We start from the raw sequence: 17140 nt of genomic DNA on the forward strand, positions 1-17140 counted from the left end.
CACTGGAACCGTGCACATGTCAGAGAAAGGGTTAATTTACCTGGTTGTGAACATTCTATCATAGTTTAACTGACATATTCTTTAATGAGACACGCTGCCTGATGAAAATAATCAAATTTGGCACTTGTAAAACATATATTGGGCATTTAATAAGAGAAAACGTACAAGTTTTTGCTAAAATTACACAGAAACTGCCAAAATTGTGGGTATTTTGCGGGTCCTTAACCCCCTCAGGAGCCTAAAACCCCCTGAAATATCTTAAAACGTGTCCAATAGATAGAAACACCCTGAAATATTCAACCATTCTACATGTATTTCATGCTTATTGAAGTAAATAAAGAATGATTGAAAATGGGCATTTTCTCTTATGTTCCCACACTCAAGGGGTTAATTCACCATGTTGTGCAGAATTTCAACAACTACAACCTCAGTTTTCAAAAACTAAACATCCATACGGTTCAAATGAGACCGGTTTCAGCTTGTTATACCTCCGGTACGGGTATCTCCTAAATTAGAGCCCTTTTTCAGCCCCGGCCACTACACTATAATATCAAACCTTGAAAAAGCACATCATCAGGTCCCAGAAATATACCTGACAAGTTTCAATTAGATTGGACCAGTGGTTGGCGAGAAACAGCGGTCACAGACACACACAGACACACAGAGATTGCTGGAATTATAGAGAGATGATGCAGCTTAGATGTCCTCCATTTTCGGCTTCACAGAGATGGCTCTTTTGACAGCATTTTCCATAACAGCGCACAATAACTCTGGGCTGCAGCCCTCAAATTTCTGCACAGATGTTGACCTTGAGCTGCTGAATTGTATGGGGCTTATTGATATATACAAGCTCCTTTCGGGAATCCCTGTGTGTCGTAAGAGGCGACTAGGGTTGTGTCAGGAAGGGCATCCGGCGTAAAACATGTGCCAAATCACTATGCGGATCATACGGATGATCCGCTGTGGCGACCCCTAACGGGAGCAGCCGAAAGAAGAAGAAGAAGAAGAAGAAGAAGACAAGCTCCTTTCAGTAACCCCAAAGAAAATAATCGGAGGCGTCAAATCAGTAGAACGTGATGGCCAATAAATTTCTGAATTTCGCGAAATTATTCGGTGTCCATGCTCTTTGGGTGAGAATAATTGATCGATATATGCATGTATATATATATATATATATATATATATATATATATATATATATATATATATATATATATATATATATATATATATATTGTTACGAATTTGCGCCCACCGGCGTGTGATCGACTGCGTTTCCCTAATAGCAGCTGCGTCGCCTACTGGACGGACAATTCAGTCGTGACCTTCCGGAACAACGCCGGAACCCTGTCACGGGTGGGTCTTCAACCACACCACGGCCTAGCCAATTTTCTACCCGCGCAAAATAGGGTCAATCGCCGAATATCGATATACCTAAGTGCCTGCGCGGGTAGCCTACCGGGAGACCGTACCTCTCCTGGCGAATGCAGGTCAGCTTGGACACGAACCGCTCAAGCGGTCCGTTCCGTTCTGCAAAGATAACCGAGCGGGTATTATCGCCCGACCTCACCGGATCTGATTCTATTTAACAGGTATTTAACAACCCAACTATTATTCCGCAATGCAAGATGGCATTTCAATGGGGGAGAAAGGAGGACGCAATGAACGGGGTACATTTAACCAAGCACATTTATTTTACACAGCACGTATACCAGAAAAAGCAATGAAAAGCACTTATACAGTACAACAATCATGCATGGCACGGGGACAAAGACACGAGCAAGGTGAAAGCACTACGACCGTCTATCAGCAATTATCTAGTTACTTAACAGTTTTTACTTACAGGACACGGCGTTACCAACATCCATTCAAAAGAAAGGAAAAGGCCACACTTAAAGACGAGGGTGCCAGACAGGGTCCGTAGACCTTTATGGCGTGGAGCCTGGATGACCGAACGGGCCCCACGAGACCGTTGCAGGTTACCTGCACCCTCGTGGTGCGATGGTGGGCGAGTCGCGACGTCTGTCCCCCACGGCAGCGAGGACAGCCGCGGCTGAGCTCGGCCTTCCACGAGGCCGGTGAGCTCTCTCCGGCACTCTCCACACGGATGCGCAGGCTTGCGCGACAGAGCTGGCAAAGCGGCGCCTCTCGTCCGCGTCCCTCGTGCCACGCCCGGACTCCCCACCGACTGCGAGCTCCGACAACTCGACTCGAACCACCGAACCCAAGACTCTCCGAAGACCAAGACGAAACCACCACGAAGACCCAGACCTGGCGTCCTGCGCGCCCTTATATTCCTCAGTTCCAATGCCTCGCTCCTCCCTGTTTATTGCTCCATCCCTCCTTCCAGCTCCTGCGGGAAGCTTCCAGAAAAGGGGCGTGCCCTCTGGCCCCCCTCCCCGCGCGCCTTGCGGGGGCCGAGAGAATCATTCTTGGCACAGGTCCAGGGAGATTCATTCTCCCAAAATGAGGGCCCTCCTTCACATGACCTTTGACCTTTGACCCGCATCGCCCTTCCTCCACACCAAAGCGCGGGGAAAACAGGCAGGAATAACAAGGTGGGAGAATCAGGCGGGAAAATCTGCACCATCGGAACTCCTCTGGTTTCCTTCGCTTCGTAGAGACGGTTTACATGAGCGGAGAGGGTTGTGATGTGGTTTGTGGAGAAGGGGATCGACAGTTGGCATAGCGGGGAAGGTGGTTAGGTGGTTGGCATAATTGTTGTTGTGTGTGAGTGATGTTGGTGGTGGCGGTGGAGGCCGCCGTGAAGCGGTGGTCGAGAGCGACTTTGGTGGTGGTGATTTGGTTGTGATTGGTGGTGGAAGCGATCGTGGTTGTGGTGATGGTGGCGTGGTTGGCGTTGTGGTTATTTGGGAGCTATGTTGGTTGTTGTAATGGTGGTTGAGATGCGGTTGGTCCAAAATAACGATAGGAAAAGAAAAACACTATCTCAAAGGATCACAGCCCTGTTACATGAATAATACCCATTAAACAACGGTGGGGAAATCTAACTGAACACAGACTTATCGATCTAACTGAACTAAGGACCTTTATGGTGTTCTGCGAATTTCCACAGCCGTAACAATATATATATATATATATATATATATATATATATATATATATATATATATACATATATACATATATACATACATATATACATACATATATACATATATACATACATACATATATACACAAACATATATACACAAACATATATACATATATATATATATATATATATATATATATATATATATATATATATATATATACATATATATTGTAAAAATATATATTGTTGCGGTTCTCGGAACCACATGCATCCAACAGATAGGTGTCCCAAGACAGTTATTCCATTATTATTTGTGTAAATAGTCCCTTTCCTTTTGTTTAGCGGGACAACAAGGGAGTGCGTTGCGATGATCTAATAGCTAGGGTTGCTTAAATAATTTTCTTCTTCATTTCATCCCTACTCTTCTTTCCGTCTGATTATTCCTAAGGTAAATCAGCCACATGCGCCTTCGCTGTCAGGTGGGCCTCGTGGAGGCTAGCGCGTGCGATGCCGCTATGAAGGAACTGCTGCACAGAGATGCTCGTTCCCGGGCGAGCCCTAGGCCCGGCGTGTGCGGCGAGTCATGTAGTGCGCTTGGCAGTGCGGGATTATCGACTCGGGTTTCCGATGGTCTGGGGAGGATTGCCGGTTGCATTAAAAGGCATGCGAATGAATACCTCTTAAGAGGCTGCACGAATGGTGTTTTTCACAACACAGGAAACACAGCCAGCACGACGCCCACGCTGCACGAAACACGTACGGAGGCCGATAAAGACGACTCCACGCCATGTTGGGCGGGATACGAGTGTGCGGAGTAGAAGCGGCTTGTTCCTTTTCAACCTCAATATCCGACACATATTGGTGTTCGCCCCGTGCACACGCTAGCGGAGTCGTGCTAACGCGAGTGCTGGCCACGTGCGTAATGGCCAAACCGCGCGCGCTGTATGGAATGTGCTCGAGGGCAGACACGTACGCCGCTTGCGAAACGTGCATGGATTTATCCATAATGACGTACCTTCGGCCCTCGCCGACAGCAGCGGATTCTCCACGGATGGTGAGCGTATTCTCGTCTCTACGGCCAGCGAAGCTGCGATCGAGCCGGGGAATGTTCAGTGTGGGCCACGTTGGCGCGCGGAGCGGGCACGTTGATCGGCGCTGGTCGAGCGCCCGAGCGGGCATGCGGGACCCTCGGCCGGTTGCCAGGGCACGGCCCGGGGGGTTTTGCAGGACGATTCGCGTGCCAATTTCGGTGTGGGCGATTCATGTCATGTCGTGGGGTTGGAGCGGAATATTGCCGCTGTTAAAAAATAAATAATTATCGTTTCCGGATCTTCACCAAAATTGAACCAATTCTTCCTCGTGGCACTCCAAACCTGTCCACCAAGTTTCGTGTGAATCCATACATAATCTTTTGAGATATCATGCTATATATCGTTTTTAGCCCCATCTCTCAATGGTGAAGAATCACTTTATAAATTCTCAGATGCGGATCTGGATTTGGATCTTTACCAAAATTTAGCATTGCTGTCCTTGGTTGGTCACCTACACACACACACACACACACACACACACACACACACACACACACACACACACACACACACACACACACACACACACACACACACACACACACACACACACACACACAATTTCAGAATGATTTCTTGAAAACTGACAAAAAAATCATGCGACAAACAAACAGAAAGACAGACGCTACAGACCAACATACTTGGCAAAAATATTTTTTCGCCAAGTAACAAAAAAATTGAGGATGTCCGAGAGCATCTGATTATGTATTGAAACCAATTGTTCAGGATCATCTGGAAAGTTTTCAGGATCATAAGGGAGGCTAGGACAACTAGTGTGCGTGCGGTAATCTTCGGGAGTGTGAGTGCTGATTGGTTGGTGCTGCCATCCATGTATTCATGTAAGTTCATTGAAGAATCCACTCTACCCTCTCCTCGATTTTCTATTCACTGCTCAGTGTGCTCAAACTGTCTCGATATGTTGAAAGGTCTCTCCATTATGTGGCATGATGTGTGTTTGAGTACGGTGGGATTGTGTGTAAGCCTGGTGTTGGCTTAGTGGTTTGGGTACCTGGCTTGGGATCTTAAGGTCCTGTGTTCGAGCCCCATTTTCCGTTGAATTAACAAAAGGTGGGGTTTACTCAGCCTGTCATCCTTCCGAGGTCGGCAAAATGAGTACCAGTGTACTGGTATCGGGGCACAGCATCAGCAGCATAGTCGTGGCCCAAGAAAATGATAGCTACCCAGCAGCCAAGCTTCCATATGCAAGAAGAAGAAGAAGGATTGTGCATGTTTTTCTTCTTCTTCTTCTTCTTCTTCTTCTTCTTCTTCTTCTTCTTCTTCTTCTTCTTCTTCTTCTTCTTCCGTGTGCAGCACAATGATGTGAGGAGCATCATTGGCTGAGGGTGTGGCTGGACCGCTGTTGACACCCTCTGTAGGTTAGAGCAGGAATTTTTAATTTGTCCAGGGTGCTGGCCATAGCTCCCTACTCTTCGCGAAGGACACAGTGAGATCTAACATCCAACAACTAATGCCACCAGATGGAACACCCAGTTCAACATCCATCCAAGGGACAGCAGTGACACTGAAGCCTCCCCCTGCCTGCGAGACACCAGGTTGACAGTTTGTAACTGGGTCAGGAATCAAACCCAGGCTAGATCGCTCAGAGACGAGTGTGCATACTTCTAGACCATCCTGCCAGCCCATTGTGTATGTTGTAGTGTTGGGATGGACATGTGGTGCAGGCTAGATTGGCATAACTGTCTTTTTCTGCATATATTTTTTCCACGTACATGTCAAAAACCATCATTCTACACTAACCATTCTGTTCACCATTGTAAATCCAGCATTCGCTTCACACATCAATGCTACCCCTACAATATTGTCTTTAATCTCCATCTCTTAGCTCCTTACTCACACTCAACTCATTGGTGTCGCAGCTTCAACATCACTTGCAAACCTTCAAAATCCATTCAGATGTCAAACATTCAAACAAGTGCCAAGGTAACCATAGTAATATCATCTCTCTTGACGAGCAAATTGTGGTAACGCTTTCAAAGGAACAAGTGACTACATTTCCTTTAGTGTGCTCCTCCCATGTCCTTGTAAATCATGAATGTCGTAGAAAAATTTATGTGACCGTTGGAACCGTGACATTAAAGATTGAGGTCCCACTTCTTCCTTCCTCAGTCCAGGAAACACAGGCAAGTTTGTGATGAAGCGAACGGATCTTTATTCCAAGTAAATGGATTATTAGCTTTCCAACGGGAGCATTTGCATCATTCTACGACAGCAGAAACTCTTTGGAATAAAGCGTTACGCACGGGGAAACTTGGCTCCTTTTATTAATCGACAAGACAATGAAATTAATTCCAGGATTTTCCAGGGATAAAAATGAATCGTCAATTCTGCCGATCTCCCAAAATACAAGGGCACAATTTGAGCAGATGACGGTGATGATGAATCGGTGAAGACCGCTTGGAATCACGACCAGATAAATGACATTAAAGCCGTGGTTGCGCGTGAAGTGCATCTGCAGGCACGACACTCGCGTTCAAGATGTATTATTTCATACATTACACGTTTATAAGTGTGGCCGAAGTAAGCCTCTGCTAATCATACCAAGGCAGCCCTTGACAGAGCCTTTGACATGGCGACACCAGGATGTGAGAAGATCAGGAGGATGACTGGGAAAGGGCGATGAAGCATCCAGCTGCTGGATAACCCCCAGTAGTCGTTCTTTCCCTTCAAATGACCAGTCTGCCAAAGCAATCACCTTTGTGAAATGTATCAGTGGTGGCAGAAAAAGAGGCGGGAAGAAGGAAGAGTGAAAATTAGACATCGGTGGATTTGACAATTCCGAATGCAAAGGAGCGCAGGGATAAATATAGATTTATGACATCGGCTTAAAAATGAACTTGACCGGAACTTGGACAACAAGGGATGGTAATGTGGAGACGATTCGATCCCGTAGACTATTTATAACAATCTGCTGAATGCTGTCTCTGTAATCGGCACGACACTACGTTTGCTCCTTCGCTTGCGGAGCAGTCATTGCAGTTGCATTTTGTAGATGTTGCATCATTAGTCAGTCAAAATCGTAACATTCTGGAGTGTAATGATCACAATATCAACAAGAGCGAGGTCGATGGCACGCCATCGCAAATCCCCACACTTCCCGCCGAAAGCAAAGTTGAAAGATGGAAAAACGTTCCACCAGGAATGATCCGATATCAAATTTCGAGCTAAAACAAACATCCTCTGTTTTGACCCATGGGACCCCAAGTCCCCGTGAACCGAGGGTGAAATCCAAATAAATGGTCACGTATTTGATGCGACCCCCCCCCCCGCCCCCCAATATTGATTGCATATACAAAGTTTAACTTTTAAAAATGTTTTAAAATGTTCCCGTCATTGCATTTTTTTACTCTTTGACCTTTTGACCACGGCCAAGGGCCCCAGCGGGTGGGGCCAAAAGTGATACTGTTCTCGCACCTTCTTCCCATCTGCTTATCATAACTACCATATTTGGTGAATTTCTGCACAACCATTTAGGAGGAGTTAGTGGGACGGCCAGACAGACAGACAGACAGACAGACAGACAGACAGACCTGATTACAAGATCCTTCCACTTTTTTTTTTGTGAAAGCGTGGGGATAACGACATATAGAGGGTCACACGAAAGATTATCAACCCAACAACCAACTACCGATCCCAAACATTTTTTCAGGTAGCGCACGAACCCCAATCTTCTTCTTTATCCACATTTGCAAGATACTTTTCGATATTGTCAGGGATTTAACAAGGTGGCATTGTCAAAACAAGTTAAGTGAATGCATATATATTTTTGTCACATCTTTACGAAACATTGTGGAAAGCCAAGGGACTCCAATGACGAGCACTGCAAAACACTGACCTCCATGTCTGAAATCGTCCAGGAGAGGAGGGCACGGCGAGGGGACTCCGCCATGGCGTGCATCTTGCGAGCTCGATCCACAAAGATGTCACTGTTACGGTGTGCAAGTTTTGCGTACAGGTCTTCCACCTTGTAATTATAAATAAATAAAAGATGGACACGACAAGGTGCCCCAAAAAAAGTTGCAATCGTATTGCATCTCAAAATGATTGTTACGACAAGAGTATTTTTCAATCCTTCATTTCACGCGACATATCAATATTCACAATGTTCTTCCGATTCATGTTATTTGAAAATGAAATACAAGATAAATTAATCGAAGGCTTGTTCTTTTGGATCAATTTCTCTTCCTCGTCCCCGAGCACACAGGGAACTAGATTTTACAGGGTGACCACAAAAACGCGGTAACCGTCCTTACGCGTTTCAACTTCCTCCATACCAATGATATTCTCTAACTTTTTGCAGGTGAGCAAAGTGAAGTTCGTGTATAGTCAGCAGATTTCGATTTGGTCAAGATAGCCCAATTTTTTTTCAACTTGCCGTGGACAACTAAAGAAAAATGGTTTTCAGTCAAAATCTACCTGGGAATGAAATGGTTCGAGAAGACTCAAACCGAGTTCTGGGTTAGAAAGGACATCCGACTGAAGGCAACCTCATTCATTCCGAAAAGCCGCAACAAGTGTGTGCCCGCTCTCAGGACGGCCAGAATAACAACGTCTGTCCAACCTCAAGATTGAACTTTCAAACTTAGTCCCTCCTCTAAATCCTGGTGGCGCCTTGCTACCTCCACCGCCGAAGAATGAGAAGGTTATGTTTTCACCCTTGTCTGTTTGTCTGTTCACTTACCTGTGAGCAGGATATATCAAAAAGTTAGGGATGGATTCGGATGATACTTGGTGGACAGGTTGGGTGTGTGACAAGGACGAATTGATTATGTTTGGTGAAGATCTGGATCCGGATTCGGATACAATAATTTTTAAAGCGATTCTTCACCATTGAGGGATAGGGCCGATAACGATTCATAACACGATATCTTAAAATGTTATGGACGGATGACAAAACTTGGTGGGTGAGTTGGTAAGTGATAAGAACAAGCTGATTGGAGTTTGGTTCAGGTCTGGATGCAGATCCGGCCTATCAGTGGGATGCAAAACGGAAACTGTTCAGCCTGGCAGAGGTATGCCATTTCGAAAATTGCTTATAAATAATTGTTTTGATTTGTGCACAATTGTTTGGTGAAAACTACACACAGTTTAGCTCCTCTTTCGGTTTTATTAGAACGTAGCAAACATTTATGATGTACACTTGCCACCCTGAATGAGCAATAAGAAGATAAAAGGAACAAGAACCAAGGAAAGAGTGAACAATCGAGACTTGCAAGTGCCATCACCACAATTTAGTTTTTATGAAGAATTTTTGACAATGGGCCCACCTTGCGTGACGGCAACAGCTCTCCGTGTTGTCGACGCAATGCGGCAACACGTGCCCCGAGCACCGAGGCCCTCTTCTCACTCTCCGCCCGTTCGTCCTTCTGGAGCTCAAAGTTGTCATGTAGATGAACCTGTCAGTGAAGAGAACACAATACAGCTATTTAGAGGAGCACAATTTGAGTGTTGTATCAAAAATAAACGTTTTCCTTTCACCGTTGGATGCAACTTGGGAACCCCCCACCCCCACCCCCAAACCCTTTAAGATTTGCTGTTTTGTAGCTATTTCACAGGATTCGTAGTTGTTGGACACATCGAGCCTCACAGTGAGGGAGGAGTGAATAGAGAGGAAGAGGAAGATGAGAAACAAATGGATGGCAATGTAAATAATTTCATATTTTGGCCTTATTGAGAGGTCCAGAAGCGAAGCGTCAACTTCACTTCAACATTTGTCCAAACCTGTTCCAAACTCAGGTCGAGTAGAAAACGTTTTTTTTTGATGACCTTCGAAAAACAAGCTGTTAGTTATCACAAGTTCTCGATTCTCAGTGAACTTTGCACAACAAAAGGAGAATTCAACAAGACGGCACATTTCCAGTGAAGCAAACAATCGTATTGTTTGGTTGGAAAAAATTTTTTTGACAACGTTTCATTACTTTCATATATACCAAAATTAATGCAAATATAAAGCTCACTGATAAAAAAAAAAAAGCAAGTGATCATAATAAGAAAGACATACTTCGAAGTCACTGTCGGCGAGAGACAGCGTGGCCTGATGAACACAAAGCAGGACATCGGGTGGTAGGGATGCTCGCTCCTTGCACAAAGATGCTTCTCCTGCACTTCCTTTACCTGAAACCTCTTTTTCCAATCGTTTCCCCACATTTGAGGAATCGTGAACCGAGCCCTTCAGCCCTTTCAGCAATGTTTTGCCAACATCAGTTTCTACCCTTCCTGTCTCAGGCAGCACTGCACTCCACGTTGTTGAAGCATTTTCCGAAGCATTCTCAGGCTTTCTGTGCAGCTCTTTGAGCCATTTCATGACAACGAGCGCGCAATCGAGTGTGCTTGCAAAGTTGTAACAGTGTGGAAAGGTGCAGGCAATGGAGTCCAAGGTGATTACCAAAGCAGAATTCCGTGTGGCCATCAATTGCGGCGGTGTCCATCGTTTTCCATCCGATTGCTGCAGAGAACGATTTACTTCTTCACGTACAGTCGCAGCACGTGAATGAAAGGGAAAACGATTCACAGAAAGTTCACAGAATGACAAAACATCTTGTTCATCAAATGCAGCTTTGAGCATCGTCACCGTGATCCCAAATTCGGTTTCTAGGGTCTGGTTTTTGACTTCAAGATCCGCTTGGTTTCTTTTGGAGCTATGGAATAAACGGTAAAAAGCGCAAACGTTTTGGAGGTTGAATGACGCACAGCTCGTCTCACAGAAGGACAGCCTTAGTTCCACAGATTCCAGGTTAAGGCTCACGGTGACAGGCCTAGAATGAGCCGAAACGACCGAACCACGACTCTCGACCACTCCAGACGATCTTCCCGCAAGCGTAATAAGCCGTGCTCCACAACTGCAAAACAAATAAATATTTTGATGTCACATTTTTAAGAATATTTAAAACTTAAATATAAGCCAAACTGACAGGGTCCGTGCTAAACAAAACTGGAATGCCCTGTATTATTAACAGAGAACAAAAGAATGCAGTGAAGGAAAGGATAGAGAGGTATAAGGAAGAGGAAAAGTACAAAGATAGCCAACTCCACACATGGATTACTGGCTTTCTCTGCCCTTGTAGCCAACGTATGGCTCTCAACAGAATCCTTTCATCTCCTCTGGGCCGTGTTCTGGGCCCAGTCCTATTCGTAAACTTCATCAATGATCTCTCTGACTCTCTGGAAAATCCTCATTATCTATTTTCTCATGACCCCATCCTCTGCCGTGACATCCCTCATCCTTCAGATAGACAGGCAACAAGCCTCTTCCCTCTCCGCAGACCTTGAAAAAAAAATAATCACAAGATGGTCAAACACTTAGAACATGTCTGTCAATCCTGACAAATCTCACACTCTTGTCTTGCGAGCTCTCTCTCTCTCCTAAAGGACAGTGTGGCAAACCCTCCTATCTACTTTCTTAACAATCCTCTTCAAGAGGTTCAGTCATTCAAACTCCTGGGTCTCACCATCAACCATGGTCTTTCTTGGGCAAAATTCATTTCTAAGTTGGTCTCCAAAGCCAGTCGCTGACTCCCCTCTGCTGGCTCCCGTGCCCTCACATCTTGCTCAGCTCAACGCCATCGAAGTCAAGGCCTCAAAGATCATTGGAATGTTCTGCGATGAAGCTGAGTGGATGGGGCTATCACTTTCACATCGCAGAGAGGTCAGTGGGTTCGCTGTCTCTCTAGCCTCCTTTCTGGTTTTGTGCCCTCTGCAATTTCTGTGCTTTGTCGACCCCTCCCCCAGGTTTCTGCAGGGAGCACGTGGTCCACCATCACCCCCCTTTTGGTGAAACTACCTAAATCCAGGCTCACTGTTCACCTCCACTCATTTGTTCCTCATTTTGCATGCCTGTGGAACCAACTTCCACATCCTCTTCGCTTTCATTCTTCCATCCAGGTCTTCAAGACTGCTACTCACCACCATCTTCGATCATCCTCCATCGGCTGTGTCGATCTTGTTACCCCTCTCCCCCTCGTGTCCTCCCCAAACCCTAATTCTTCTCCACATCCCTTATTTCTCAAACTCTCCCTATATTTTGTCCCTCAAACTTGCTGTTGATGCGTTTCCCCACTCTCTTTCTAATGTCCCCTTTGTTCTGTTACGTTGTGATCCGTTATATTTTCCAGCTCCTCCACAAGCCTCGACGACGTACACGTACACAAAAAAAAAACTGATCACAGAAACTTAGCGGGATATAGAAGGATGAAAACAGGTTAAATCAAATATAACTAAAACATCTTAGCGACACCTTGAAGAGGGTGAATCATGCCGTGCCAACCAAGCCACGTGTATCAACTGCAAATGGTGCAGCAAGGTGAGGTACAAGTCTGGGCTCCAAAAGAACTCCAATTTTGTGCCACATTTCACCTACACAACAAAACAAAGACATCATAAGCTCAAATAATGTTGTTGTTTTTTTAAACAAGTGTAAACTAATAAGATAAGTTTCATCATTTTAAAAAAATAATAACAGCATACACATGGACCATAATGACAGTTCACATTTCCATAAATACATGATGACATGATGGCAGCTTCATCATCTCATCCGTTTCTAATATCGTTGAGAAAAGGGTCCAAGATCTATTTAACATTATGAAGGGGGGGGGGGGAAGAAAGTATTTCTGCATTTCAAAAAAGTTTCAGAGTCAAAAACAACAAACTCAATTGCAATGACATCAGAAATGTCACCTTCAACTGGGGTAAGATGAATGACATAAGCCAGAAACAACAGAATAAAGAACCAACATTTCTTACACACACGGATATGTGAACATGTGCATGCCAGTGCATGTGCGTCGGTGAATAAAGGTGGAGGATCATTTTGTAGGGCCAGTCTTACAGAGTCTATACATCAATGTTGCAAGTTTTTTTTTGTATACCATGTCGAGGCTCATGTAAGAGCTAATACACAGAACATATAACAAGGCAGGAGACAAGAGAGGTGGGAGAGGGAAGCACAAACGAGTGGGGAACAAAGACAATAGAAGATCCGTGGAAGGGAAAGGGATGGGACGGGGTACACAGGGTAAACAAGATGGTGGTACTACAGGGACTTTCAGGAAGGAAAGCACAGAATTTGAAGGTGGGTTTGGGGTGGACTAATGGGTGTAGAAAAGATCAAGATTTTGGATGGGGGGGAATATGAGATGGAGGTGAACAGCTGTTTTGAAGACCTGGAGAGAGGAGTGGGATTGAAGAGAGTGGGAGTTTATTCCAAAGGCGGGAAAAAAGAGGAATGAAAGAGTGAAGGTGAGCAGTCATTCTTGATTTTGGCAGTTTCACGAGAAGGGGGTTTTTGGTGGACCTTTAGCACCCTGCAGAAATATAGGGAGGACAGATCAGAGATAAAGCAGGGTGTGGCAAGGCCAGAAAGGAGACTGTAGGTGTGGTTTAGGGGAAGGAGGCAGTGGTTGCGTGCAAAGTAAGCAGTTTGAATAGTTCTAAAGATGGTGTAAACAAGGCACAAATGTCACAATCTTCTTTTCCTTGTTTAAAATGATTGAAAACATCTTTCTTCCTTCTTCTTCTCCTCCTCCTCCTCTTCCCTTTAAAAGGGGTGAGGTCCAATGGCACCAAGCTTCTACGCTGCTTTGACCACGATACTTCTCTCCCTCCCTCTGTCCTCAGCCAACTCTCTCCACTCTCCAACCACCCCTACCTTCCTGATATCCCTCCTCACACAATCCTCCCATCTGAACTACGGTCTACCTCTTTAACTCCTTCCTGGCTCCCTCAACCTATCCGTGCTCTTTTCCATTCTCTCTTCCCACATCCGTACCAAGTGTCCAGCCCAACTCAGCTAGCATATCACCAATCTCCCCATCAAGCTCATCAGCAAATCAATCTCCTCCCTCAGTGCATCCATCATCCTCCAACCACCCACTTCACTCCCACAAGCCTCCTGACTCAGTTGTTCTCGCAAACCTGCAGCCTCTGTTGTCTCCCTGTCAGTGTCACCGTCTCCAGATCGTAAAGATAGGTTGGCGTTACACACATCAGAACCTTCCCTTTCAATTTTATTGATATCTTTGTCTGCCATTACTCATTCCACCCTCCTCCACACATCCACACCCACCTGAATCCTCCTCCACACCTCTGCCTCAGACCATCCCCGGTCACTGTTTCTTCCAGATACTCAAACCTATTTCCTTGCCTGATTTCCTTCCCCTCCAACCTCATATATATATATATATATATATATATATATATATATATATATATATATATATATATATATATATAGATATATATATATATATATATATATATATATATATATATATATATATATATATATATATTTTTTTTTCTCCGCTGCTCGACCCACATCACCTCGGTCTTCTACATACTCATCCTCGGCCCATGTTTTTCAAATGCCTCCTTCCACTCCAACAGTACTTCCTGCATCTCCCACCCACTCTCCACCACAACAGCCAGATTGTCCAAACACAGCATCCTCCCCAGAATACCCCTCAAGCTCACCTTCCTGCTTACCAGCTCCATCACCATGATAAACATGAGTAGGCTGAGAGTGCTTCCTTGCCTCAAAATGATGTTCACGCTGAACTCCTCAGACATTTCCTCACCAACCAAAACTCTTCCCTTCGTTTCCTTGTACATCCCTTCCACCAAACTAACTTCTGCTTCTGGCACTCCCATCATCTCAGTGTCGCGATCACCATCTCTTTCGGGTGGGAAAGTGTCGCAGGCCTTCTCCAGGTCCACAAATCCCAATGCCATCTCACCTTGCACCTCCAACCTCTTCTCCACCAGCTGTCTCAGCAAGAACATCCCATCTGTTATCCCCCTAACCTTTCTAAGCCCCTGCTGTTCTTCTCTGATCTCCATCTCCACAATCTTCCTTATCCTCCCATCCAGAATCCTCTCCAGCACCTTCACACATGACTTTGGAGAGTAATGCCCCTGTACTTCCCCAGATCTTGAACATTATCCTTCCCCTTCCAATATCGGCACAATTAACCCTGTCCTCCACTCCTCCAGAATTGAACCCTCTCTCACACATACATTCAGCAGCGTCTTCATCCAACTGACTCTGACTTCTCCCATTGCAATTATCATTTCTGTACACACCTCAAATATGCCTGGCACTCTTCATTTCTCCATCCTCTGCAATGTGGTCCGTACTTCCTCCTCTGTGATCTCCACCAACTCCATTTTCCCCTCTACAAAACACAATAGCTCCGGCTCACCGTTGCTTTCTTCCCGATTCAACAGCTCTTTGAAACATCCTTCCCACACCTTCAATACTGCTCCCTTGTCACTAGCCTCCCATCATCATCCTTAATCACAGCCCCCCCCCCCACCTTTCATGTCCTTACCTTCCTCACCCCTGTCACAAGCCAATTTACATATCATCTTCATCCCACCATCCTCTTCCAACTTGTTGTAGACCTCCTCTTCCATATCATTTCTCACCTTATCCACAGCTATCCTTGCTGCCTTCTTATTTTGCCCATACAGGTGCAGCAAACCCCACATCCAGCTGCCTCCCCCTATCCTTGATCTTCTCCATCCTCCACCAAACCTACTTCTTTTCACCAACTGCCTTCGCTTCCTCCTCCATTCACCATACCTGCTTTCTATCCCTCGACGATACACCCTTCACTGACGTCCTTCCACACAAAACTTCTGCAATTTACCTAAACGCCTCTCCATATTTCTTCCACCCCTCCAAACCTTCTGCTTTTTCGATAAGATGCTCACACCTAGAACTCAATCTCTCCTTGTTTTTAGGTCGGGGCTCTGACTGGGCCACTCAAGGACATTTATCTTTTTGTTCCTTAGCCACACCAGTGCTGCTTTGGCTGTGTGCTTCGGGTCGTTGTCATGCTGAAAGGTGAACTTCCATCCACATTTGAGCTTTCTTGCAGAGAGCAGGTTTTCCTCGAGTATTTTTCTGTATTTTGCTCCATCCATTTTCCCTTCTATCCTAACAAGTGACCCAGTCTCTGTTGATGAGAACATCCCCATGACATGATGCTTCACAGAAGAGATGGTGTTCTTTGGGTGATGTGCTATGTTTGGTTTGCACCAAACGTAACATTTTGCATTTAGGCCAAAAAGTTCCATCTTGGTTTTGTCAGACCACAAAACGTTTTGCCACATGGCTTCAGAATTTCCAGAGTGTTTTTTGCATCCCTCAAACAGGACTCAAGGTGGGCTTTTTGAGTAATGGCCAGACTTGTGGAGTGCTTGGGATATTGTTGTCACATGCACACAGTGACCAGTCTTTGCCATAAAGACCTGTAGCCCTTTCAAAGTTGCCATTGGCCTCTTGATGGCATCTCTGTTCAGTCTTCTCCTTACTTGTTCATCCAATTTGGAGGGACAGCTTGAGATAGGCAGGGTCTTGGTGGTACTATAGGCCTTCCACTTCTTAATGATTGTCTTGAGTGTGCTCCAAAAGACATTCAAAGCCTTTGAAATATTTTTATACCCATGCCCTGATCTTGTGCCTTTCCACAACTTTATCCCAGAGGTCTTTTGAAAGCTCCCTGGTTCTCATGGTTGAGTCTTTGCTGTAAAATGTACTACCCAGCAGAGGAAACCTACAGGATCAGTTGATTTTATTCTGAAATAATCATAATCACTACAATTTAACACAGGCAGCTGCCAATCAACCTGGTGTGTGATTTTGAAAATAATTGGGTACACCTGAGCTCGTTTTCAATTGCTATTTTAAGGGGGGATGGACACTTATCCAACCAAGATATTTTAGTTTTGTATTTTTAATTAATTTTCTGGAATTTGTAGAATTTGTTTTTCACTTGGAAGTTGTGGGTTGTGATGTGTAAATAGAGGTGGAAAAGGTCTGATTTAATGCAATTTAATTCCAGGCTATAAAGCAACAAAAGGGGGAAATTTTGAAAGGGGGTGTAGTATTTCTGTCGGCACTGCATTATATATACAGCACATTTATTGTTGGACCCCAAAATTTGAGGGGGATACATTCCTAAAACAT

At 44.9% G+C, this 17140-nt stretch overlaps 1 protein-coding gene across 2 annotated transcripts in view; it reads right to left on the bottom strand.

Moving 5' to 3' along the window:
- Positions 1-17140, bottom strand: part of BLTP2 (bridge-like lipid transfer protein family member 2) — a 187576-nt gene that overhangs the window by 92534 nt on the left and 77902 nt on the right. For both annotated transcript variants that reach the window (XM_085863924.1, XM_085863923.1), the window contains exons 14-18: positions 12404-12522; positions 10172-11009; positions 9438-9566; positions 8006-8134; positions 6712-6865 (exon numbers count right to left, since the gene is read on the bottom strand). In XM_085863924.1, coding sequence (XP_085720050.1) covers positions 6712-6865; positions 8006-8134; positions 9438-9566; positions 10172-11009; positions 12404-12522 — 1369 coding nt within the window. The remainder of the gene's footprint in view (positions 1-6711; positions 6866-8005; positions 8135-9437; positions 9567-10171; positions 11010-12403; positions 12523-17140) is intronic.

This window comes from Eptatretus burgeri, chromosome 18 (genome assembly GCF_056783735.1).
Source record: "Eptatretus burgeri isolate ZD-2024b chromosome 18, Ebu_testis_v1, whole genome shotgun sequence".
Taxonomy (NCBI): domain Eukaryota; kingdom Metazoa; phylum Chordata; class Myxini; order Myxiniformes; family Myxinidae; genus Eptatretus; species Eptatretus burgeri.